General features: G+C 41.4%; 1 protein-coding gene across 2 annotated transcripts; it reads left to right on the forward strand.

Annotated features, from left to right (window-relative positions):
- The first annotated feature begins 12,948 nt into the window (after positions 1 to 12,948).
- Positions 12,949 to 25,404, forward strand: SPO11 (SPO11 initiator of meiotic double stranded breaks). Of its 2 annotated transcripts, XM_021677806.1 has the most exons (13): positions 12,949 to 13,079; positions 15,057 to 15,170; positions 16,457 to 16,545; positions 16,962 to 17,028; positions 17,258 to 17,366; positions 17,837 to 17,923; positions 18,846 to 18,882; positions 19,208 to 19,317; positions 20,423 to 20,522; positions 20,880 to 20,917; positions 21,848 to 21,924; positions 24,142 to 24,253; positions 24,715 to 25,404. In XM_021677806.1, the coding sequence occupies exons 1-13, from the start codon at positions 12,949 to 12,951 to the stop codon at positions 24,832 to 24,834; spliced, it is 1,191 nt and encodes a 396-aa protein (XP_021533481.1). In that variant the 3' UTR covers positions 24,835 to 25,404. The 2 variants fall into 2 exon arrangements, with proteins under 2 accessions (XP_021533481.1, XP_044774569.1); XM_044918634.1 differs by lacking the exon at positions 15,057 to 15,170.
- Positions 25,405 to 26,848: the final 1,444 nt, after the last annotated feature.

The raw sequence follows: 26,848 nt of genomic DNA on the forward strand, positions 1-26,848 counted from the left end.
ACCTGAGCCGAAGGCAGTCGCTCAACCGACTGAGCCACCCAGGCGCCCAAAGATTTTATTTATTTATTTGAGAGAGAGAGAATGAGAGAGAGCACATGAGAGGGGGGAGGGTCAGAGGGAGAAGCAGACTCCCCGCCGAGCAGGGAGCCCAATGTGGGACTCGATCCAGGGACTCCAGGATCATGACCTGAGCCGAAGGCAGTCGCTTAACCAACTGAGCCACCCAGGCGCCCTCCATAGTACCATACTGTCTTGATGATGACAGCTTTGTAATAGAGCTGGAAGTCCGGAATTGTGATGTCGCCAGCTTTGCTTTTCTTTTTCAACATTCCTCTGGCTATTCGGGGTCTTTTCTGGTTCCATACAAATTTTAGGATTATTTGTTTCATTTCTTTGAAAAAAGTGGATGGTATTTTGATGGGGATTGCATTGAATGTGTAGATTGCTCTAGGTAGCATTGACACCTTCACAATATTTGCTCTTCCAATCCCTGAGCATGGAACGTTTTTCCATTTCTTTGTGTCTTCCTCAATTTCTTTCATGAATATTTTATAGTTTTCTGAGTACAGATCCTTTGCCTCTTTGGTTAGATTTATTCCTAGGTATCTTATGGTTTTGGATGCAATTGTAAATGGGATTGACTCCTTAATTTCTCTTTCTTCTGTCTTGTTGTTGGTGTATAGGAATGCCACTGACTTCTGTGCATTGATTTTATATCCTGCCATTTTACTGAATTCCTGTATGAGTTCTAGCAGTTTTGGGGTGGAGTCTTTGGGGTTTTCCACATAAAGTATCATATCATCTGCAAAGAGTGAGAGTTTGACTTCTTCTTTGCCGATTTGGATGCCTTTTATTTCTTTTTGTTGTCTGATTGCTGTGGCTAGGACTTCTAATACTATGTTGAACAGCAGTGGTGATAGTGGACATCCCTGCCGCATTCCTGACCTTAGGGGGAAAGCTCTCAGTTTTTCCCCATTGAGAATGATATTCGCTGTAGGTTTTTCATAGATGGCTTTTATGATATTGAGGTATGTACCCTCTATGCCTATACTCTGAAGAGTTTTGATCAAGAAAGGATGCTGTACTTTGTCAAATGCTTTTTCTGCATCTATTGAGAGGATCATATGATTCTTGTTCTTTTTTTTGTTAATGTATTGTATCACACTGCTTGATTTGCGGATGTTGAACCAACCTTGCAGCCCAGGGATAAATCCCACTTGGTTGTGGTGAATAATCCTTTTAATGTACTGTTGGATCCTATTGGCTAGTATTTTGGTGAGAATTTTTGCATCCATGTTCATCAGGGATATTGGTCTGTAATTCTCCTTTTTGATGGGGTCTTTGTCTGGTTTTGGGATCAAGGTAATGGTGGCCTCATAAAATGAGTTTGGAAGTTTTCCTTCCATTTCTATTTTTTGGAACAGTTTCAGAAGAATAGGTATTAATTCTTCTTTAAATGTTTGGTAGAATTCCCCTGGGAAGCCATCTGGACCTGGGCTTTTGTCTGTTGGGAGATTTTTGATGACTGCTTCAATTTCCTTAGTGGTTATAGGTCTGTTCAGGTTTTCTTTTTCTTCCTGGTTCAGTTTTGGTAGTTGATACATCTCTAGGAATGCATCCATTTCTTCCAGGTTATCTAATTTGCTGGCATAGAGTTGCTCATAGTATGTTCTTATAATTGTTTGTATTTCTTTGGTGTTGGTTGTGATCTCTCCTCTTTCATTCATGATTTTGTTGATGTGGGTCATTTCTCTTTTCTTTTTGATAAGTCTGGCCAGGGGTTTATCAATCTTGTTAATTCTTTCAAAGAACCAGCTCCTAGTTTCGTTGATCTGTTCCACTGTTCTTTTAGTTTCTATTTCATTGATTTCTGCTTGATCTTTATTATTTCTCTTCTCCTGCTGGGTTTAGGCTTTATTTGCTGTTCTTTCTCCAGCTCCTTTAGGTGTAGGGTTAGGTTGTGTACTTGAGACCTTTCTTGTTTCTTGAGAAAGGCTTGTATTGGTATATACTTTCCTCTTAGGACTGCCTTTGCTGCATCCCAAAGATTTTGAATAGTTGTGTTTTCATTTTCATTGGTTTCCATGAATTTTTTTAATTCTTCTTTAATTTCCTGGTTGACCCATTCATTCTTTAGTAGGATGCTCTTTGTATTTGAGTTCTTTCCGACTTTCCTCTTGTGATTGAGTTCTAGTTTCAAAGCATTGTGGTCTGAAGATAGGCAGGGAATGATCCCAATCTTTTGGTACCAGTTGAGACCTGATTTTTGACCTAGGATGTGATCGATTCTGGAGAATGTTCCATGGGCACTAGAGAAGAATGTGTATTCCATTGCTTTGGGATGGAATGTTCTGAATATGTCTGTGAAGTCCATTTGGTCCAGTGTGTCATTTAAAGTCTTTATTTCCTTGTTGATCTTTTGCTTAGACGATCTGTCCATTTCAGTGAGGGGGGTGTTAAAGTCCCCCACTATTATTGTATTGTTGTCGATGTGTTTCTTTGCTTTTGTTATTAATTGCCTTATATAATTGGCTGCTCCCATGTTAGGGGCATAGATATTTACAATTGTTAGATCTTCTTGTTGGATACTCTCTTTAAGTAGGTTATAGTGTCCTTCCTCATCTCTTATTACAGTCTTTGGTTTAAAATCTAATTTGTCTGATATAAGGATTGCCACCTCAGCTTTCTTTTGGTGTCCATTAGCATGGTAAATGGTGTTCCACCCCCTCACTTTCAATCTGGGGGTGTCTTTGGGTCTAAAATGAGTCTCTTGCAGACAGCATATCGATGGGTCTTGTTTTTTAATCCAATCTGATACCCTGTGTCTTTTTTTTTTTAAGATTTTATTTATTTATTTGAGAGAGAGAGTGAGAGACAGAGAGCACGAGAGGGAAGAGGGTCAGAGGGAGAAGCAGACCCCCTGCTGAGCAGGGAGCCCGATGTGGGACTCGATCCCGGGACTCCAGGATCATGACCTGAGCCGAAGGCAGTCGCTTAACCAACTGAGCCACCCAGGCGCCCACCCTGTGTCTTTGGATTGGGGCATTTAGCCCATTTACATTCAGGGTAACTATTGAAAGATATGAATTTAGTGCCATTGTATTGCCTGTAAGGTGACTGTTACTGTAGATTGTCTGTGTTCCTTTCTGGTCTATGTTGCTTTTAGGCTCTCTCTTTGCTTAGAGGACCCCTTTCAAGATTTCTTGTAGGGCTGGTTTTGTGTTTGCAAATTCCTTTAGTTTTTGTTTGTCCTGGAAGCTTTTTATCTCTCCTTCTATTTTCAATGACAGCCTAGCTGGATAGAGTATTCTTGGCTGCATATTTTTCTCATTTAGTGCTCTGAATATATCCTGCCAGTCCTTTCTGGCCTGCCAGGTCTCTGTGGATAGGTCTCTTGCCAATCTAATGTTTCTACCATTGTAGGTTACAGATCTCTTCTCCCGAGCTGCTTTCAGGATTTTCTCTTTGTCTCTGAGACTCATAAGTTTTACTATTAGATGTCGGGGTGTTGACCTATTTTTATTGATTTTGAGAGGGGTTCTCTGTGCTTCCTGGATTTTGATGCCTGTTTCCTTCCCCAAATTAGGGAAGTTCTCTGCTATAATTTGCTCCATTATACCTTCTGCCCCTCTCTCTCTTTCTTCTTCTTCTGGGATCCCAATTATTCTAATGTTGTTTCATCTTATGGTATCACTTATCTCGCGAATTCTGCCCTCGTGATCCAGTAGTTGTTTATCTCTCTTTTTCTCAGCTTCTTTATTTTCCATCATTTGGTCTTCTATATCACTGATTCTCTCTTCTGCCTCATTTATCCTAGCAGTTAGAGCCTCCATATTTGATTGCACCTCATTAATAGCCTTTTTGATTTTGACTTGGTTAGATTTTAGTTCTTTTACTTCTCCAGAAAGGGTTTCTCTAATAACTTCCATGCTTTTTTCAAGCCCAGCTAGTATCTTTATTTTAATTTTTTTTTAAAGATTTTATTTATTTATTCACGAGAGACACAGAGAGAGGCAGAGGGAGAAGCAGGCTCCCAAGGAGCAGGACCCTGGGATCATGACCTGAGTCGAAGGCAGACGCTTAACCATCTGAGCCACCCAGGCGCCCCCAGCTAGTATCTTTAAAGTGATGATTCTGAACTCTAGATCCGACATTGTACTAAAGTCCATATTGAGTAGGTCCCTGGCAGTCGGTACTACCTCTTGTTCTTTTTGTTGAGGTGATTTTTTCCGTCTTGTCATTTTGTCCAGAGGAGAATAGATTAATGAGAGAACAAAATGCTAACAGGGTAACAACGTCCCCAGAAAATATACTCTAAACAGATCGGAAAAGACCTGAAACCAGGAGAAAAGAAAGGGAAAGAAAGAAAAAAGAAAAGGAAAAGAAAAAGATAAAAACAAACAAAAACAGAACAAAACAAAAAAACCAGAATATGATCAAATATGATCAGGCTGGTGCATAGATCAGTGCCACACACTAGATTTTGGGTGTATTTTGGTCTGTTAGAAGAAAGTGCCTCCCAAAATTTTAAAGAAAGGAAAACTTATATATGTACAAAAACAAGGGTTGATATGATGAAGGGATGGAATATGACTGTTAAGATGGAAATTATAAAAAATTTTATAAAAGGAATTGATAAGAAGTTGTTTGAAAAAAGAAAGAAGATGATTTAAAAAAAAAAAAGAAAGAAAAAGGGAGAGAATGTGATCAGGCAGAAGAGTAGAAAAAAACCATACACTAGAGATTTAGGGTATATTTTGATCTGTTAGAAGAAACTATCTCAAAATTTTAAAGAGAGAACAACTTATATATATATGCCAAAAAAACGGGTAACTACTATGAAGGGATAGAATATGACTCTAAAAATGAAAAATAAAAATGTTTTTTAAAAAAGGGATTGATAAGATGTTGGTTAAAAAAAGGAAAAAGAAAAATTCAAAAAAAAAAAGTTAAAAAAAATTAACTTTGAAAGACTAAAGAATCATGGTAAAAAAGCCACGGATTCTATGTGCAGTACTCCCCTAGCACTGGAGTTCTGCCATTCTCATTGATCAGTAAACTTGGCCTTGGCTGGCTGTTCTTGCTGATCTTCTGGGGAGGGGCCTGTTGCCGTGGTTCCCAAATGTCTTTGCCGGAGGCGGACTTGCCCCGCCCTTGCCCGGTCCGGGCTAAGTAATCTGCTCGGGTTTGCTCTCCGGAGCTTTTGTTCCCTGCAAGCTCTCCGTACAGCTTCAGAGGCCAAGTGTAAATGGCAGCCTCCCAATCTCTGCCCCAGAGGAGCCGAGAACTCGGGGCCCCGCTCCTCAGTGAGCCCCCAGAGAACAGCCGTCAGTCACTCCCGTCTCCCCGGTCTCCGGCCACACTCCGTGCTCACCCGGCCTGTGACCGCGCATTTCTATCTCTGGCACCTGACCCCGGGTGGAGTCTCCAAACCCAGCAGATCCCTGCGGCGCACTCCCGCGCAGCTCCTCCCGGGGGAGGAAGGTGAGTCTCCCCGGATCTGCCGCTTGTTGGGTCCCTGCTGGAGGAGCAGGGGCCCGACTGTGCCGCGGATCATGGTTTATGGCAACCCCGAGCTGAGAGCCTGCGCCTGGGCTCCGCCTCTGCAGCCGGCTTCCCTGCTCCGTTACCTGGGAGCTCTGCCGCACTCAGGCACCCCCGGTCTTTCTGTGACCCCGTGGGTCCTGAGACCACACTGTCCCGGAGGGTTCCACCCCCCGCTTAGCCACTGGAGCGATGTCCCTCAGCGGAGCCGACTTCTAAAAGTTCCGATTTTGTGCTCCGCGGCTCTATCACTTGCCAGAAGCGGCCGCCGGAGGCCCTGCCCCCGCCGTCCATCCTCCCGAATATCGCCTCGGATTCACTTCTCCGCACGTCCTACCTTCCAGAAAGTGGTCGCTTTTCTGATGAGAGAGTTGTTGCTCTTCTTTCCTTCGATCTCCTGTTGAGTTTGTAGGTGTTCAGAATGGTTTGATCCCTATCCAGCTGAATTCCTGAGAGGAGACGAAATCCAGGTCTCCTACTCCTCCGCCATCTTGCTCCCAGGATAGCTGTTTTTAAAGTGTGTTCTAAGGGCCTCTGGTTTTCTGAGTGTCGATGAGGAAAAGTCAAGAAAAAGTAAGTTTGGCAAATGTGGGTTAAATGTAAGATTCAGTAAGATTTTTATGCAGAGCCTTCACTTTGTAGATGTGCGTGCTGACACCCCACGTCGGGCCTTCCTTTAATAAACGGCGGTGTTTGCCAAGTCCCTGCCATGTGCCAGGCATATACGAACTCCTTTATAGGTATTAACAAATTAACTCTTCACGCTGACCCTGTGAGGTAGGTACTCTTATTCCTCTTATGTTAGAAACAAAGAAACTGAGGCACAGAGAGATTGAGACTCTTACAGAAGATCACACAGCGAGCAAGTGGCAAAGCCAAGGTTTGAACCCATCTAGTCTTGCTCTGGGATTCATGCTAGACTGCTGTCTTGATGGAGTATCCAGCATTTCCAAAACATTTGCGACCATGGCTTACTTTGGTATGACGCATCCCCAAACCTGTGCCTTCTCTCCTTCCTGGAGGACAGCACCCTGATCCAGGAGCACCACTTACCTGCACGGGGGCAGTTCCCCTCCCCAGGCTTGCTGCCTCCACCCACTCCCTGTGCTCCATTCTCCCTTCCTACTTCAGCTTGCATCATTCCCTTGCTCTGAACCCTCTGATGACCTCCCCCTGCCTTGGGACCAGGCTCTCTCAGTCTTGGCACTATTAACATTGGGGATTGGCTCATTCTCTGCTGTGGGGACTGCCCTGGCCACTGCAGAATGTTTTAACAGCATCCCTGGCCTCTTCCTACTATATACCAGTAGCATCCACCCCCTACCCCAAACTCCCACAACTTGTGACAGCCCAAAATATCTCCCAACATCGCCAAATGTCCTGTGGAGGCAAAACTGCCCCAGCTAGAATCATTGCCTTCTAGGAAAGTTCCAATTCCTCCCGCTGGCTGATAGGCCCCTGAAGGTCTGGCCCTTGCCCACGCCCCCTCCACCACCCTCCTGTCCTTCACACCCTCCACCAACATTGGCTGGCTCTCCCGTATCCCATCTCTCCTCAGGCCCTTTGCATGTGTTGTTCCCTCCAGCTGGTGGCTGGCCCTTCTTCATTATCATGTTTTCTCTGTTCACTTCTTTACTCTTTCCTGTCCTAACCAGGATGTGTGTTCCCGGCAACACAGCATTATTGAATTTATCTTGTAGATGTGTTTTTGTTTTCTCTTTATAATCTGTCTTCCCCACCAAAATACCAGCAACATGGGCATGGCACCTGATGATCTTGCTTTTCATTGAATCTTGGTGCCAAGAAGAGCCCTGGGCAGCCAGGCAGGCACTTGTCTCTGCCAGATGATTCACGTTGTGACGTAAATCCGGGTGGCCTTCTGGTGTGGACCTGTGCACAGCAGAGAGGGAGAATTGAAGAGGGAAACACCTAGGAGAGTTTTATCACCTTGGCTTTGGCCACCAAAGATGCCTTCTGGTCTTTCGTAAAAGGTCTCTTTCTGTCAAAGCTGGTTGCCAAGAAGTTTTTAGAATGGAAGACAAACAATAAAAGAAGACAAAGAAGCAGCAGAGAGGGAGGATGAGAACTACTTTAAAAATTTTAAAGTCTCCTTAAATCAAAGCCAGTCGCTGTTTAGTGTCAACTGATTTTTCAAATAAAGAGGAGACTAGCTGTTGGAGCAGGGCTGGAAAACAGTGGTGGTAGGGTGTCTCTAGGCCAGGATCCCAACACACAGGGTGGGGGGAGGGGAGTGATTAGCAGCCCAGTTGGGGTGTGAGGAAGAAATAAAAAGCAGAGAGGATGAGTCAGGCTGGGCTGGGGCAGGAAGACTCTGCATGCTAGCCAGCCAAGAGGCAGCCAGGTGGAGAAACCTTCCTTGCAAATCCATAGGATGGTTGTATGCTGTAGAGGGAAACTGTGGCTCCGAGAGCTCTCCCTGGATTCCTCCTCTGGCTTGGTCTTCCGTGAAGGGATTCAGAACTCAGCAGGGATTTTGCTGAGCATGACTTCGCCTCCTGGGGTGAGCTTCTCCTTCTGTTAATGAGAGGCTCAGGTTGGCTCTGAGTTTCTCAACCTGGAAACCCCAGACACAGAGGTCCTGGAAGGTTACAGTAGAGATCCTACATAGTTCAAACTACCTAGGATATATTTTTTGCCAAAGGAAGGGGGAGGGGAGAGGAAGATCAAAGCAGGACCAGTCAAGCCCCTAAATCTAACCTACAATTTACAGGAAATACCAGGGACAGAAAAACAGGTTAAGTGACACTACAGCGGTGCAATCCACAAACTATTAATTGCACGAAACTCTCTGGGACAAATGACTCGGTATCTTCAACAAATGAATGGCAAGGAAGAAAAAGAGGGGAACCTATAGAATTAAGGGAATTTAAGAGACATATCAGCCCAAAGCCTTAAAAACAATTCATGGAATTGGGGACATTAAGCAGTGAGGGGAATATTGGGGGATATTAAAGGATGATTGTGAATAGAAGTTTTGCTATGAAAATGGGATTATGGGTTTTTTTCAAAGAGTCCTTGTTTTTTGGAGATACCTGTTTAAATACTTAAGATGAAATAATATGATGCCTGGAATTTGCTTCTGAATAATCTTGAAGGAGGGTTGGGAAGGGGGTAGATGTAGGTGAAAAAATTTGGCCGTGAGTTGACAGTCATGGAAGCTGTTGTTGGGTCCATGGTGGGGTGTGTGTGTGTGTGTGTGTGTGTGTGTGTGTGTGTGTGTGTTATAGCACTCTCTCTCTCTCTCAAAACAAACAACCACGGGGTGCCTGGGTGGCTCAGTTGGTTAAGCGTCTGCCTTCGGCTCAGATCATGATCCCAGGGTCCTGGGATCGAGTCCAGCATCGGGGGCTCCTCGCTCTGCTTCTCCCTCTCCCTCTGCCTGTCACTGTCCCTGCTTGTGCTCTCTCTCTGACAAATAAATAAATAAAATCTTAAAAAAAAACCAACCCACCATGCCTGCATCAGTAAGATGACCCACATGCTCCCAAATATTTTGCTGACCTTCTTAAAATTTGATTTATCTTCCTTTCATTGATCTGCTTTACATCACACATCCTCTTATATCATCACTGGCTATGAGAAATGGGCACATGTATTCATCAGTACTAAATTACCTTGACTTTGAGGCAATCTCATATGGCAGCTGACAGCAGAGACACCATTCCTGTCAGAGTTTTCTCATGCGCCACTCTAAGAAACCCGGAAGCTTATTTATACTTCTTCAAGCCTCGACTTTCTCCCTCACACAGTGGGAAGGAGTAAATGAGATCTTGTGTGTAGAGCATTTGGCTCAGTGTCTGACATCAGCAAACTGCGGTTATGATTGTGCCCAGTGGCAGCAATCCCAGAAGAATGTTTGAGTGGCGTCTTATTCATATAAAAAACGATGCTTATTTGGGCATGCACAGGAAGTTGTCCGAGGTGCAATACTACCAGTAGATAATAGACATAATCCCACAAGGGGTCATTCGTTCATTCAACAAACACGGCTGAGTGCTTTCTGTGTGCCAGGCACAGTTCAACTGTGGGGTACCGGCTGAGCTCACCCCTGGGGCCGACAGGGTAGAGAAATGCAGCATGTCGAGACAGGGGGAAGACAGGGGTGAGGACTTGGAGTGTGGTCCAGGGAGATGTCCAGACTGAGATCTGAGGGATACAGGAGAATTAGCAAAGCTGGATTGGGGGGAGGGAGGGGAGAGAGTAGGAGAGAAAAAGGACAAAACATTCCAAACTGCTAAAGGATGAGGAAGTGCAAAGGCCTTGGGGCAAGAGGGAATAATTCCAGGGTCAGGAGGATGGCAGAGCCCAGGAGAGGACAAATGAAGGTGGAGCAGAGAGTGGCTGCAAGGGGCAGGGGTTTCTTTCACTCTTACTCTGTACTTTCTGAATTATGTAAATATTTTATTTAAAGCATATATCATTCTTACAGTTTTTAAAAAACCTAAAAAACCCCACACATAAAAAAGAAAAACACGGGCGCCTGGGTGGCTCAGTTGGTTAAGCGACTGCCTTCGGCTCAGGTCATGATCCTGGAGTCCCTGGATCGAGTCCCGCATCGCATCGGGCTCCCTGCTCGGCAGGGAGTCTGCTTCTCCCTCTGACCCTCCCCCCTCTCATGTGCTCTTTCTCATTCTCTCTCAAATAAATAAATAAAATCTTTTAAAAAAAAAGAAAAAGAAAAACACCTGCTAAAGCCCCAAGAAATAAAGAAATTATTGTAGTGTTTACTTTTTTTCTCAAGAATCCATAATACGTTAAAATCCATTTACATTTACTAAAGACACCACCTTGCTTAAAAGTAACAAGTGTGGCATCCTCTCCTTTCTGGTTCGCTGGGAGGGCCCCCCCCCATCCTTCCCTACAATAATCGTGCCTAATTTGAATAATGCTCCTTGCCAACCCGCCTGGGGGCTCTGGTTCTCAGACAAGTTTCTGGATGTCAGGTTGGGTCCGGACGAAAGGCCCACTAGTGGGGCTTGGGGAAAAGCTTTCCATTTTCCCAAGAGCAGCTCGGGCACAGCTTTGTGACCCTTCTCTGTCCCTGTGCCGAGCGTAACTGGCCAGCAGGAAGAAAGGATCCACTAGGGAGACTACCCTGCAAAGTGGCATTTGCCAGTTTCCTTTGCAAGCTGTTGCTAGGGGCAGAATCTGTTTTTCTGGTTTCCTCTCAGGGCCTGGGGCTGGGATGGCTGACTTTGATGTGGAGGTGGTGCACACAGAGCCTGCTCGTTACCTGAGTGCAGCCTGGATACCTGGGGGCAGAACCACAGCTGCCTGGAAGGACGGCTAAGGCCTCCTGCTTTGGTCTGTCGCAGTGGGAGCACAGTGAGGCCTTTCAAGTTGGGCCCCTCGTGGTTTCTCCCTGCAGGAATGCCAGGCTTATTATGGGTTGTTCCCTTCTCTGTGCGGATCCCCTCCCTGTGCTCCTGCCCAGCTCAGGACTTTCCATTTCAGGTTAGAACCAGTGACTGGCTGAGTGTAGCACTACGTGCTACGGAACGGCCTGTCCTCACAGGAGGCAGAGACAACCAGACAGACGGTTTTAGTCCTAGGAGAGAGGCACCTCCCAGCAGACAAGCCCAGTTGGTGTCACTGACTTGCCCTCTCCCTTCAAAGGCCTGTTGTTTGTTTCTTGTTGAGGATGATAAATGAGAGCCCACCTGTGGCACCACCCTCATCTCACCGTGGGGAAAACTGAGACCAGAGGGGGTAATTCCACCCCCAGAGAAGCCTCTGCAATATGACTGCACCTTCCCAAGCCAGCCCCGCCGTGGTGCCTCCTAGCCCCGTGGTAGCAGCTTGAAGGTGGAGTCAAGATTTACCTCTCAGCTCTATCACATACGAGAGTGCAATCTTGCACATATTGCTCAACTTCTCCAAGCCTCGGTTTTTTCATCTGTGAAATGGGGATAATAATTTTTACCTCTTAAGGTTGCCAATTTAAATGCACTTCTCACCCTGCCAACTTCACAATTTAAGTGTTCACTTATTTATCCTCTTCTTAGATGGTGAGCTCCCAAAGGGCAAGGACTCTGCCTGCCTTGGTCACAGCAGTGTCCTCAGTAACCAACACTTCCTAGCTCAGAGTAGGCAGTGACGAAGTATTTGTGATAATAATAACCAAGGCCCTCAGCTCAGGGCCTGACACAGGCAGGCATCATTACGAACAGAGAGGGTTCATTTTTATTTCTGAGGGCAAAGCAGTTTTTGTTTCAAAACTATCAAATAACCAGGAAGTGAGGGAACAAAATAGTTCTCTGGAGGGGGCCTGCTGTCAGGTGGCTCTTCTGGGTCAAAGCCCTTGGCCTCCCATCCCTGTAGGACCAAGCCCCCACAGGCCTGGGACCTACTTTGCTTTATAGTCTCTCCCCATTTTTCTCTCTCTCAAGGACATCATTCCCCCAGAGGCAAGAGTCCTTCCCTGGGGCTTCAGAATTCCTAGCTTCTGCTCAAAGGCTCAGAGCCAGGGAGGCGGGGAGGAAGGGGGGACAGCTCACCAAATCTGCCAGGCAAGGATGTGGTCCAATGTCAGGATTGCTAGATGAAATACTGGATGTCCAGTTCAGTTCTAATTTCAGATAAACAACAAAACAATTTCCAGTACAGTATGTCTCAACGATTGCATGGGACCTAGTCATCCTTTAAAATAAAAAGTATTAGTTGTTTATCTGAAATTGAAATTTAACTGAGTGCCCTGTATTTTAATTTGCTAAATCTGGCGACCCTTCAAAGTGACCAAGCTGGGAGGTTACCCCAGTCTGACTCAGCTGTGGACCTCACTTTCCTCCGCTCCTGCAAAATCACCATGACCACATCAGGAACCTCCTGGGATGGTTATGAGAATTAAGAGAGCGGCTACTATAAAAATATTAGAAGGGCAGGAATTTTGTTTGCCTTGATCACAGCTGAACCCAGGTCTAGCGCTGCGGCTGGCACACAAGTGGATCACCAAAACTACTTCTTTTCATGAAATATCGCTGGTACTAGTTTTCCCTAAATACCGCCCCTTATCCCCTCAAAAAAAAAAAAAAAAACACAAAAAAAACCAAACACCATAAATCCATTTCAAGGAAAACTGGATCCAATATCCCAGACATGTCATGCTGGTCCCCACTGGGCCCACCACTTTGCCCCCCAGGTGGGACTGTACCTGTTTGAACCCTGTGCGCCTGCGCACTCCGCTCAATGAGAGGCGTTATGCGCATGCCTGGGGGCTAGGTGTGCGCATGCCCAGCCCGAAAGTGTGGTGAAAAGTGACCACCACCGCCCGGGAGGCTGTGAGGCAGGGCGCACGGCGGGCGCACGGCAAGCGCCCGGCAGGGCCATCGTGGGCGCTAGTGGGCTTCCTGCTCTTGTTGGAGCTTTCCGTTGCTGTCGGCCCTCATGGCCTTTGCGCCCATGGGGCCTGAGGCCTCGTTCTTCGCGGTTTTGGACCAGCACAAGGCTTCCCTGCTGGCCACCCTGAAGAGAGGCGGTGGGGAGCCCGTGGGCGGGGGGACGCGCCTGGCCTCAAGGTAGAAGGGCCCGCCCTGGGGCGCGCATGCTCGGAAGTTAGAGAGGAGCCGGGTCCCCGCCAGGCTGGGGCGGGGTCTTGAGGCGCTCTGTAGGGACATGGCTGCGCTCCTTGCCGTCTTCCTGGGCTCGGGATGAGGAGGCCCCAGGAGCAACCCCCTTCGCCGGCCACTCGTGAACCCTGAGAAAGCTCCTTCCTCAGAGCCCTCTCTTTTCTGCTTTTAGCTATTATTTTGAACTCAAAAAGCTCGGTGACAGACCTTGCCTCTGGTGACTTCTAGAATATTCCCCTTCTAGAATGTTCCGGGAGCATGCCGGTTTCCTGAGATTCTCAGAGGTCAGGGAGTTTAGGGCACAGTTTGGCTTTGTGTTTGTTTAAAACACTTTTTTTTTGATACAATTTAAACGTAAAAAGCTTTCAGGATTGTGTGTGTGTGTGTGCGTGTGTGTGTGCGCACGTGTGTGCATGTGCGCGCGTGTGTGAAGAGAAAGAGGGAAGATAAATGTTGGGAGTTCTCACTCAATCCGGGTTTTATCAAACTGAACAGGGAAGTGGCTGATAATGAGACAACGATTTACTTGACTTGGAGAGAACGTACACACATTTTAAGTGATTTATTTAAAATCAATTAAAGCAGTTGGCGGCTGGCGAGGTTGGTTAGAGCCAGGTGCTGAAGAGATGGATTACTGAGATTCTCCAGCTCCCCGGCTCGGAATTAGCTACAGAGACTATGTTTATGTTATTGACCATTTTTATTTAAAAAGCTGGGTGGTTGTTATTTTTTTTTTTTTCCTGGATCTGCTTTTCTGGTTTATCAGCAAAGTTTTTCAGCCTAAACAAATTACTTTCTTATTTTTAAGAAGACTAAGCCAACCACCAACAAAACAAAAACACCACAAAAAAACAAAACAAAACAAAAGTGGAAAACCTACAAGCAAACAGATTTTTATAGTAGTATTTAGTTTGAGGGAGAACTTATGAGGGTGAGGAAAGGACAGAATGGAAGTCCCCTGTTTAAGTTTCAGACGCAAATTAATCTAATTGTATTTTCAAGTTTGTCACAGTGTTACCTTGCAACTTTTTTTTTCAAACTGGAAAAATGAATGAGATCTTTCTTTGAGTCAGTTTTTATCGCTTCGTGTTAGAAAATACTGATTGTTTTAAGATTTGCTTTCTGATAACATGCATTTTAAAGCAAGCTCTGAAGTTTCTGGGGGAATTAGAACATTCTACATTCTGCGCATTTTCTAGATTTAATTTGATTTCCCTTCTTAGGCAATATGCTAATGGTATTTATAACTGAACAACATTTTTTGAAGCTGATGGCTTGTGAAATTAAAAGTCAGCTCACAGAAAACTGGGCTAGGTCTTAATATTTTTCTGTAAAGTGCTATAATGGTTGCCAAGTCTTTCCATGGTAGTGATTAAACTTTTTTCTCTTTGTATCACTAAAATTCAAAAGGGCAGATTTAAGGCATGAGATCAATCAGGGTGATGTGCTACAATAGAAGTATTTCTTTTGGAATATTTTTGCATTGCATTTTTGGGAAAGAAATTAAATTCAAAGCCAATATTACATCATTTTTAATTAAAACATTTATCAGTAGTATTTCAAGCCAACAAGTTTGAATTTAAGTAGGTTAATACGAAGAGATTAAAATACATTTATAAATCATATTGTCTAGTTAATAATATTGTCTAAAAGGAAGATATTACTTCAACTGGTAATTGTTTGAGAAGTAGAATTACAAGCAAATGAAATTTCTCTGCAAGTAACCAGTATAAATATGGTTGTTGTTTTAGTGCAATGCCCATGTCAAAATTTAGTGGGAGAGATCAGTATGGAGGCGAATTACCTAGTCTTAAAAAACAACCAATGAAACTAGAACCTACTTTCGTATTGATCTGGGGAAACGTTACATAGTGTAAAGGTCTAATTTAGAATGAAGATGGAATCATAGTGTCTTTATTGTTTCAGTTCTGAGGTTCTTGCGTCTATAGAAAGTGTTATCCAAGACATCATCACAAGCGTGGCAAGGAATGAAGCACCTGCATTCACAATAGACAACAGATCAAGCTGGGAAAATATAAAGTGGGCATTTGGCATTTTTAATTTTTAAATACAGTATCTATGTCATTATTTGAAATTATTTGAGTTAGAGTTCTAATCTGATTTCATTCTTTTTACTGCTTTTACCCTGCCGAGAAGGATTGAAGGAAGTTTACAAAATACATACCTCATAAGCAGGTCTTATAAACTAGAAGTGGGTGTGAAAGATAAGGCAAAGGGAAAACAATGCTAGGAAGAACAAATGAAGCACCAGAAGAGGTTAGAATTCAAAATGCATATGATAAAGTCTTACAGTTCTGCTAAAAACAGGCTCCAAACTGGGATCTAAGCTAGAATGTCTAGCACTCAAACAGGGGAAATATGACCAGTGGAATTCTGCAGAAATACTGCAAAAGCAAACCACTTGTTCAGGGGAGGTACAACCAATCCTGATACTGGAAGGAAAATAAATGTATCTGGAACACAGAGCATATCTCAAAGGCTCTTTCTCCTGGTAGATCTCCCCCTGGTAAGTCATGTGTCCAAGAAGGTAAAATCGGCAAACAGTTTTGTCAAAGCCTCCAACCTGCTTGCATCTTTTGTGTTTTTCACATGCTCAGCCTGTAGAATCTAAATAATGAAAAACACTACAATAGTTCTCAGTAAGAGTTGCAGAAGCAGAATAAAAGTAATTTTGGGTCTCCTTAGTCACTAAGTATTCTTTTATGGTCAGTATAATTAATACAAACTGTAAACTTTTGAATCATATTTTACATCATTTTGGAGAATGGATTTCATCAAGCCCTCAGGCAGCTAACACCCAACCTATTTGCCTGATGCCTTCTGCCACCTTTAGGACAGGCTTGGCAGTTCAATTTAACAACCTAATATAAATTATTTCATTTAATGTAATTTTGGAGGTAAATCAGAAATACAATATTTCAAAACTTGTTAAATTGAGGAAAATTAACAAATGAGTAAATATTAAAATGAGCAAAATGCTAATAAAATTGTGAAATAGGTAAAATAGTTTACATACATGAAATGTCACACATTATACACTAAATACACATACATGATACTCAAAGGTATTTAATTCACTTATTTTAAACACTTTGTTTTAGTGCCTCTGTATGTCACAAAGCTAATTACCTAATTACCACCTGGAATTATCTAAGATTATAAATGAAGTTGTCCTAAAGCTTCAGTGGCTCTGTTGAGAAGAAATATGGATTTAGGTGATGTGCAGAAGAGCACATTAAGTGTATATTGTTTGGTGTTCAGACGTTAATTCTTTTTTATCTTATTGCCTTTCAACAAAATGACAGGTTTGAAGATTCTGTGGGTCTTCAGATGGTATCTCATTGTACCACGAGAAAAATCAAAAGTGATTCACCAAAATCAGTTAAAAATTTTGGTAAATTAATCTTTCTTAGCTTTTAGTAATAAAATAAATAAGTTTGGTTACTTTCTGGGTTTAGTTATTCCTAGTTGAATAATTTTAGTTGTTCTTTAATAGACCACCCTTAGACCTGAAATAGAGTTACAGAATTTTTCATTGTCAATAATCACGGAAGCAGATTATAATTCCAAAATAAATTTTCAAGGTACATGATTCAGTAGAAAAATATTCTCTCAGTTTTGCTTTTCAGACAGCAATTTATTTGATCCTTCAGGAAATTATTATTCTGTACTCAGTACTTCTATTTGGGAAAGATAATTTTTTTAATGTTATGGAAAGTAACTGGGGGTAGTTGGAATCCTTGATAGGGGTGTGTTTTGAATTAATGAGAGAAGTGATGAGTAACTTGTTTATTGTATCTTATTTTCCAGCCCTAATTCTTAAAATATTGTCCATGATTTATAAATTAGTACAGAGCAACACTTATGCAACCAAAAGGTAAATACTTGTTTTGGTAAATTACTCCTTTAAGATGCAACCTGAGAGTTAGTTTAGGTTAACTCCCATTATGATTTGAAATGGTACATTAGACTAGACTATGGGTAATAAATTACTTTCTTTATACGTTGTGTTTCATCCAATTAAAGCTTCCCACAAATAATACTCCAATACTTGTCATAGTCAAAGAGAATATGGCTAATTAAAAATATATATTTAACTTTCATAGAGACATATATTATACTGACAGCCAACTCTTTGGTAACCAGACTGTCGTGGACAATATTATCAATGACATTTCTTGTATGTTAAAAGTGCCGAGGATGAGTCTACATATAGTAAGTAGCATTTAATACAAAACATCTTATTTTAAGACAAAAGATTTGTGTAAAATCATAATAGAAAAATAAATGTAATCTGTGCTTTGTTTTGATACTATTTGATACTACATTTTTCTCATGAATTTAAATAATCTACTCTCAATATATTTCCTTGGATGAATGGACTAAAACAGGTGAATTACTAAATATTTTTTATTCCTAAATATCCTTACATATTTTCTCCTTTACTTCTTAAATTCCAATCTGCGCTGAAATACATGTAATCTGGCAGGTGAACGTGAGGATTGGTTCAGCAGTATAGAATATGTTAGTGAGGGGCACCGGCTGGTTCAGTTGGTGGAGCATGCGACTCTTGATCTTGGGGTCATGAGTTCGAGCCCCACACTGGGTGTAGAGATTGCTTAAATAAATAAATTTAAAAAAAATGTCAGTGAAAAAGTGTTCAAATATGGCTATTATTTTTTCAGTTATCTACATCGAAAGGTTTAATCGCTGGCAATTTAAGGTATATGGAGGAAGACGGCACCAGTGTGCACTGTACCTGTGGTTCCACAGTAAGCATATTAATGTCACTTGCTTTAATTCCCTTTCAGATCCTTTGTTTTTGAAATGTATTTTATTTCCTGCTTTCTTGGGTAGTTTGGAGCTTGAGATGTTCAAATAAAACTGAAGGGTGAATAAGCGTATGCTTTAGGGGGTTGTCCATTACACAGTTTTAAAATACACCAGTTGTCAAATGTCATATTAAAATAAACAAAGATAATGCTTTCCTTTGAAAAATGTACTGTTGTCTTCAGGTAGAATGGAGCTTGGCTATTTTAGCATGGTTATTTATGTAATCTTGATAACAGTTTCCTGGCTTGGAAATTGATCTATTTAATTCTGAACTATTTGCTGGGCTTTGGCACCTGGAGAGCCCACAGCACTAACCTGCACAGCAGTCTGGAAATGAGCAAGACGACACCTGTGTGCTCTAGGATAGGAGGGCTTTAATTCACCACTTTCTGCCACTTAAGCCACGTATCCACAAAGTTTCTGAGAGATTCTCACCTGCTAGGAAGTAGTTTGGGTGGCACATTTGTCTTCTTAGGAGTAAATCTGTTTCCTACTGTTTCCTTATTGAGGAATAAATCTCTGATGACTGATGTATTCAGAGAAAAATGAAAATATGGGATTTTTATGATACATTTTTAAATGTGGTTATACTTGCTTTTTATTTAAAATAAAAACTCTCGGGCGCCTGGGTGGCTCAGTTGGTTGGGCGACTGCCTTCGGCTCAGGTCATGATCCTGGAGTCCCGGGATCGAGTCCCATGTCGGGCTCCCTGCTCGGCAGGGAGTCTGCTTCTCTCTCTGACCCTCCCCCCTCTCATGCTCTCTCTCTCTATCTCATTCTCTCTCTCAAATAAATAAATAAAATCTTTAAAAAAATAAATAAATAAAATAAAATAAAAACTCTCTTGTTTTGTTAACTTAGGCTGTTGCTGTGCCATCTAATATTCAAGGAATTCGAAGTATCCTTTGAGTGGTAAAACTATTTAACCTTGTAGAATGTGCATTCGTTCATTATTTTGATAAGCCAAGCCTTCATAATGTGTAACCATCAAGCTAGACCCTATAGTGGTCAAGATGAACACACGTGGTTTCTGCTTTAGGGGCTCCCTGTCTAGTAGAAGAGACAGGTATCTAAATATGTGAATCGATGTCTATATATTTGAAGGCAAAAAGGAATATACTATATCTATTGCTGCTTTAGAATTGATTTATATGGCATCACTATTTAGTTGGCAATTAAATGGAAATATTCTTGTCTTCGAATTATCAGCCTTAACGTCACAGATTTAATTACAGATGCGAAATTTCTATTAATTGTAGAAAAAGATGCGACATTTCAGCGACTCCTGGATGACAACTTTTGCAACAGAATGTCCCCTTGCATCATGGTTACGGTATTATATTATTTCCCTTTACTACAATGCCAAGACTAACATACTACTTTGGTGATTGGCAAGAGGGGTTTATAACATTATCTCTACAGCTCGCACCATGTTCTGTTATCGATATGGCACATCCTTTGGGGTGAGGGAGTAAGAATTTCCAAGGCATTTATTTAAACATCCTCAAATCTGACTAAAATCAAGGTGGTGGTCCCAATTCTTTCTTTTTTTTTTTAATTTTATTAGAGAGAGAGAGAGAGAGACAGAGCACTAGCTGGGTGGAGGGGCAGGGGGAGAGGGAGAGGCAGACTCCCTGCTAGGTGGAGAGCCCGATGCGGGGCTCGATCCCAGGACCCTGGGATCATGACCTGAGCCAAAGGCAGACGCTTAACCGACTGAGCCACCCAGGCGCCCCTGGTGGTCCCAATTCTTAAATACCCGTGATTTTCTAATGCCACAGTGAGTTTGCACAGGCTCTCAGAATCACCTACATGCCATTCTCCCATGGCTGCTCTTCTCAACTATAATATGGTAACGCTGGAGCTGCTTTGTGTTCTGCCTCCCGCAGGTTTGTAGATCAGGTAATTGCATGAATTCCATCAAAGGGAGCCTGCTTTTCTATACATATATATACATACATATATATCTGCACCAAGAATGGCAAAGAACACAGAAGCATACATTGAGATGCCACACGGGCAGCTACAGTCATCAGTGAGCAAAGGGTAGTAAGTTTCCTGCTACAGGGTCGTGTGGGCGGAGTTGATAACACTGGAGTAATCAGACACCTGCCGAATGACGAATGACATGTGCGATGCTGCCTCTCCATGTACCTGTTGGTAGATATGTCCGATTTTTATTATTTCTGCTTCTGCTGAAGTGTTTCCTTAGGATTATTTCCCAGCACTGGGATAGTTGAGTCACAGTGACAAATGTAGGCGGGCTTTTTCACTCTGTTGTGTAGACTGTACATTTTTCACAGTCCACGCTAGTCTTCCACCTGAAATTTAAGGTGATCTAACTTTTCTAACTTTTAAACTGTTGGTAAGATAAGGAAAAGGTTTTGTCAGTTTCATTCTGCTGGAATTAAAATGCATAATTTCACTCTTGCTTTTAGGGAAAGGGGGTACCTGATCTGAACACAAGACTTTTGGTCAAGAAGCTATGGGATACATTTCACATTCCTGTTTTCGCTCTTGTCGATGCCGATCCACATGGTGATTTGTCGTTGGATTATTTGAAGCAGCGTCCTAACTAAATCCTATTCATCATACTTATAGCTGTGCTTTTCTGCTCTTAGAACACTTTCATAAATTATTTTAAAAGAAGATGATTATCAGATTAAAATTAATGATTATAATCATTTGAGGCAATTTATTGCTATTTTTGCCCCATTGAACTGAACCACAAGTTTTTTATTGGTAGTGTCTATGAAAATAAAAGTTGCAGGTGTTAGATAAAACGTGAGAGCGCACACCTGTGATGTACAAGGAGACTAACCATAACCTTGATGTACAAGAGACCTAACCTGTGATGTGCAAGGAGACTAACCATAAAGGTGACTCTTTTCACAGGCATAGAAATAATGTGCATCTACAAGTATGGATCTATGGTAAGTACAGAAAAGTATTTTTCCTTTTCCACTATTGAGATAGTTCATACTCATCAGAGTGATTGCTGCATTCACTTACCAGCCCTTAGTTGGCTGAGGACCCCCACAGTGTACCGGGGAGCTACTCTCCTAGTCTAGAGCCAATCTGTGTTAGTGGCTGTGATTCTAGCTTCCAGCATGACCAATGTGACCACAGATGGCAGAGTGGGATTAGCTGTGGGCAAGAGACACTATTATCCTTCACTCTTCCAGTCTGCTGAAGTAACTGTGGGACCTCAGGGTAACAGCAAGGGCTGATTGCCAAATAAACTCTGAAAATTATATATAACCTTGAATTCTGACATTGCCAATTCCCTTTACACCCACCGTAAGGAAAAATGAAAACATCACCAAATTTCACCACTAGAGTCTGTACATCAATTGTTCTGAGTATGGTCCCAGACAGTGTTGGTATCACTGGGGAACTTGCTAGAAATGCACAGCTCAGTCCCCATCCAGGCCTCCTGAATTGGAATCTCTGGGCTTGGACCCCAAGTGATTCCGATGCATGATAAAGTTTGGGCACCACTGGTATACACCTTGAGTGTCCCCGACAGATGTTTATATGACATATATATTCAGACAAAAGGGATGGTGAAGCAAGATGTCAAAATACAGAATCATGAACAACAATAAATGCAGGTCAGAGAGGTTCATTTGTAGTTTTAATTTATATAAAATCAAGACAGAAATCCTAGAGCAGTTTTAAAACCTTCACTGAAAGCCCAGGTTAGCAAAAGTCTTGGTGATTTTCTTAGTTCTGTGGCCTCAGGAAGTGTGCAGGCTTTTGTATTTATCCTTCTTAATAAGTACAAAATGTGGCTGCAAAAACAAGTCTGCTGGTTTTCTGCAATTTAGCCTCACCTAATGTACGTTTGCTCTTTATTTTAGGCAATGTCTTTTGAGGCCCATAATCTCACAGTTCCAGCTATTAGATGGCTTGGTCTCCTCCCTTCCGATATTAAACGGTTAGATTAATCTAAGTTTTAGTAAAACTAGGATATTTAAAATGATGCCTCATCATAATATTAACAATAAGCCGTAGAAGTGACTATATGGGAAAGCTCTTAATGTGTTTTGTTTATATTGTCACTATGACTCAGGATTATAGAATTATGAATTAAATTCATCGATGTTTCTGTTTCAATTACCAAAATCCTTGAATGAATTTGGTTAACTGAACTTTCAGCTAGAAAATAGTTTTTGTTTTACCTTTATGGTTAAAAGATTTTGTAATATTTTTATTTTTTTATTTTTTTAAGATTTTGTAATATTTTTATACTCTGAAAGTATAAGACATTGAATCTAGTTAAATGGTAATCATTGACAACATCGTTTGCCATATGAATCAATTTTACCATAGATTTAAAATTTTAATTTCATAAAAAAAATCTCATTTTAAGATTACTTAACATTTGGGAACCTAAATTTTGTCAAGTTTAACATATATGTTCGTTATAGAAAAAAATCATTATGTAACAAGATAAAAATCACCTACTGATGAACAGCTTTACCACTGTAGATTATTATTACAGTCTGTGCATAGCCATAACTCTTTCACAAAAATGGGATCATACTTTGTTACTTTGTGATCTGCTTCTCTCACACAACAATGAAATCACTTTTCCGTACCCATGACCTCATTTTAGTGTCTTCTCTTACTGAGTTCCAATTCTGGATGTACCAGTGTTTATTCAGCCAGTGCCTCATAGTCAGTCATTTGGGTGGTTTCCAAATCTCTGATAAATAGTGCTTTGATGGTCCCTCCTGTAACTAAATCTTCACCCGCATCTTTAATTAGTCCCTTAGTCCCCAAGGCTGAATTCCCAGAATTGCTGGGTCAAAGGGTATGCACATTTTTAAGATTTTGACTGCCCTCCTGATAGGTTAATTATTTTGTTTTCCCTGGAGAATGAGAGCCCACCTGTCCCTCAGCATGGGACATGATCACTTTTATTCATCTCTGCTAATGTGATATTTAAAAATATTTTATTGTTTAATTGGCCAATATGAATGAACTTAAACGCGTTTATTGGGTTTCTTTAAGCAGTGAGCAAACCCTGGTACCTGGTCCTTGTTTCCTAAATTTGGAACATGAACAGGTTTTGGGTGATTGCCACTTCTTACAAAATGTGGGCATAAGAGAAGACATTTAGTTTTTGATTTTTGAATATTTACACTCTAGTGGATCAAAGTTTTGTTCCATTTGGTGTATGTGTCATGGTCAAAATCTCTTGGGGGTGATCTGTTTATATGAAGAGCTTTCCTAACACAAATTCAGGATAAATGATCTGATAATTATTAAGGTGGAGGGCTTGGAGAAACTCCAGCTGCATCTCATAAATTCCATCAGTGCCCTCAAAGCCACTCCAAATAAATGGAAAATGAAATTTTTAAAAAGTGTGATAGCTACACAAACACAGCTTCACGGGAAATCCTCTAGCTCCCCCCTCAACTTTTAATCAAATTGTCACCCTATCTGATAGCTGCCACTGGCAAATGGTCATAATTGTGGGGACATTGAAAAAGACTATTTGAAACTAGAGCTCTCCTGGGAAATCCAGGATTTGTGACTTCAAAAAGTAGTCTATACCATAAATCCTGGGCCTTTCCTGTCCTGTTTTTAAAACACACACCAAGAAAAAATTACAATCCACTTTTTTTAAAACTTAAAACTAGATAGGGGTGTGTGTATGTGCACACACACGTGCGCTTAAGTGACAATAAGTTAGAAATAGACTAACGTCCTTGGCCCTGAAAGTTCTCAATGAATTACAAAGAATGAAGTGCTCAGTGGAACCTGAGATCCCATAGTGACTTTTGCTGCTGGCCACGCATATTCTATAGCTCCCTGCTTCGAGGCTGTAGTGCTCTGGGAGCCACGGTGGTGTCCATACACTTGATGGAGTGCTGTTGGCATTGTGTTTAATACCAATGTCAATGTTCTTCTTGTCATTGTCCTGTGAGTGTGACGGGAAGGAAAACAATTTAGAATGGACATCCACTATGAACTTGAATCCTTGCTGATCTAGGACATCTCCCAAATTCTGGCTTAAAGAGAGGGATTTTCTTATCTGTTATTTCTGAGTTTCTTGACATAGTATAATAAATACAAATAAATATGTGACCTTTAAGTTATAGAAGCACTCTGTTTTTGCTGATTTTTTTTCATGTATTTTTTCTAGGTTAAATATACCTAGAGATACTTTAATTCCGCTGACAAAACGGGACCAGATGAAACTTGACAGTGTCCTGAAAAGACCTTATGTTACTTGCCAACCATTTTGGAGAAAAGAAGTATGTTTCTTTCTAAAATTCAAGTGTTGTATGTTTTATTGCCTTTAACTTTCATAGTGGCTATTCACATAATATTCTGTAAATATCCTCCTTGAAATTTTATATAACCAACAACTAATGTGAGTGGTGCTTGGCAGTAAATGGTTGTTGAAACACTGAATTACGAATGCTAATAGATAAGATCAGATGGATGGAGCTGACCTATTTTTATCCTCATCATAGTTCTCTACCCATCATCTATGGCTGCATCATAGTTTATGGGGGGGGGAAGAAAGAAATTACATAAACACACCAGACCATTCCTAGTTATCAGAGATATGCATACTCTGGAATGTCTTGGCTGACCTAAAAGCTATTGCCTGTGGCTTCTGAGAATAAAACAAGCCTAAGTTTACTAGGTTTGAGTCAATAGAGCTGTAGCACAGGACTTGGTCACAGCTGTACTTTACTTTTATTGACAGATGGAAATAATGGCAGACTCTAAAATGAAGGCAGAAATTCAAGCTTTGACCTTCCTATCATCAGATTATCTTTCCAGAGTGTACCTACCTAACAAATTAAAATTTGGAGGATGGATATAAAAACATATCAGAATATATCTTGTGATTGCAAGAGGTTTTTCATTAGTTTTATTTTCAGTAGTAGATACTGTTGTGGAAAGAACATATATTCTTAATTCTGTAGAGGTAAAATAATTTTCCACTAATTATATTTTTTGTCAAAACAATTTTCTTTAGAAGACTTTATCCTTCTCTGTAGCGACTGAGTTCTATCCTATGTTCTAAAGTAACTTATAAAAGAGTATACATTATTTTGACTTCTAAATTTTATTTGAAAAAAATATTGTAAAAATGCCATCAAAGTCTGCAAAAATATTTAATTTCTACAATATAACTAATGTTAAGGCATGAAGCATCTTTTAGTATCAAAACTAATAATAACCTAAATTTGAGAAGTTGCAAATGAATTAGTGTCTAGTATTTCCTTTTTAGTTGCTTTCTTTTTTGCCTTCATGGTGTAGGGGTCACACCCCATTCATTCACTTGTGAAAGTAGCAAAATTTATTATGAATAAATATTTGGGTTGATGCAGTCTGAAGCACTTAATTTTGTTTCTGAGTATGCTTTTTATTATTAACAATTTATTTGAAAATTTCCCCAAGGTTTTATCCATTCTCACCGCACATCAAGTCCCCTGACTTCCCCTCTAGTCCATGTTTATGAAACATGTTCAAGATTTACAGAAGCCTGTCCCGCATCGGGCTCCCTGCTCGGCGAGGAGCCTGCTTCTCTCTCTGACCCTCCCCCCTCTCATGTACTCTCTCTCATTCTCGCTCTCTCAAATAAATAAATAAAATCTTTAAAAAAAAAAAAAAAAAAAAAAGATTTACAGAAGCCTCAAATTTTAATAAGGTCTTTCTGTAATAGTAAAGATTCGATCGTCTCCCCTCATAACCCTCTCTGAATTTTTCCAGAGATGAGTTTTATGACTTTATTCTGTACTTTCAGCAAATGTTTAACTGCACTGAAGTTACTTGTAATTGTAAGTAAGAATACGTATTTAGAGGAGAACAGAATTGTTGGTGAGTTATTTTATCAAAATAGATGTTAGTAATAGTGGGTCCCATTTCTGAGAACTTACCTGTGCCAATCACTGCTTACACATTATCTTAACCCTCCCAAGGGCCCTGGCAGGTCTGTAATTACATCTGTAGTTTACAGGTGAAAACACAGGGGATGTTGCTTGTCCAAAGCCATGTAGCCAGAACGGGGCAGGGTGGGGACAGTAACACTGTCTACCTCAAGAGCAGGACCAGCTACTGAATATGTGGGGCCAGTGCAAAATGTAAGTGTAGGGTCCTTGTTCAAAAATTATTAAGAATTTCAAGACATTAGCAGAGAATTAAAGCGCGCACTGGAGGCTCTTCTTAGCATGGGGCCTGGCGTGACTGCACCCATGAAGCTGGCCTTACACAAGAGGTTCTGGTAAACATTAAATAAAGTCATATAATAAGAAAAGAAAATACTTGTATAGCACCTATTATGTGCCACATATTTTTCTGGGTGTTTTGAACATTAATTTCATCTTCACAGAAACTCTGTGAGCTGGGTACTTTTCTTATCATCCCCGCTTGACAGATAAGACAACAAAGGTACAGAGCTGCTCAGGAGCTTTTCCCAAGGTCACATAGCTACTAAGCAGTGGAACTGGGACTTACCCCCAGAGCCTGGCTCTGCGGCTCCTGCTTTAACCACGAGACTGGCACACGTGAATGCGTTACATGTAGCTGAGGGGGCACACTGTTCCAGAAATGTCTACAATTCTTACTGTTGGCTAGCGGTCAAATCAGGTCCTCCTGATGCCAAGCCTGCAATGTCAACAATTCTGTTATTTCCCCTTGGTCATGTCAGAACCAAGTATTTCATTTTGAGAATATTCTGTGAGACTATCAAATTGACTTGTGAGACTATCCCAAATTGTAAAGACATTTTTATAAATCAGTGTTTCTTTGAATTTATACCTTTCTTCCTTCTTTAACATCTAATGTCACTGAACTTTGACAAGTTCTGTGAAGGAGAACATCACTAACCTAGA

The sequence above is a fragment of the Neomonachus schauinslandi genome, chromosome 10 (assembly GCF_002201575.2).
Source record: "Neomonachus schauinslandi chromosome 10, ASM220157v2, whole genome shotgun sequence".
NCBI classification, from domain to species: Eukaryota; Metazoa; Chordata; class Mammalia; order Carnivora; family Phocidae; genus Neomonachus; species Neomonachus schauinslandi.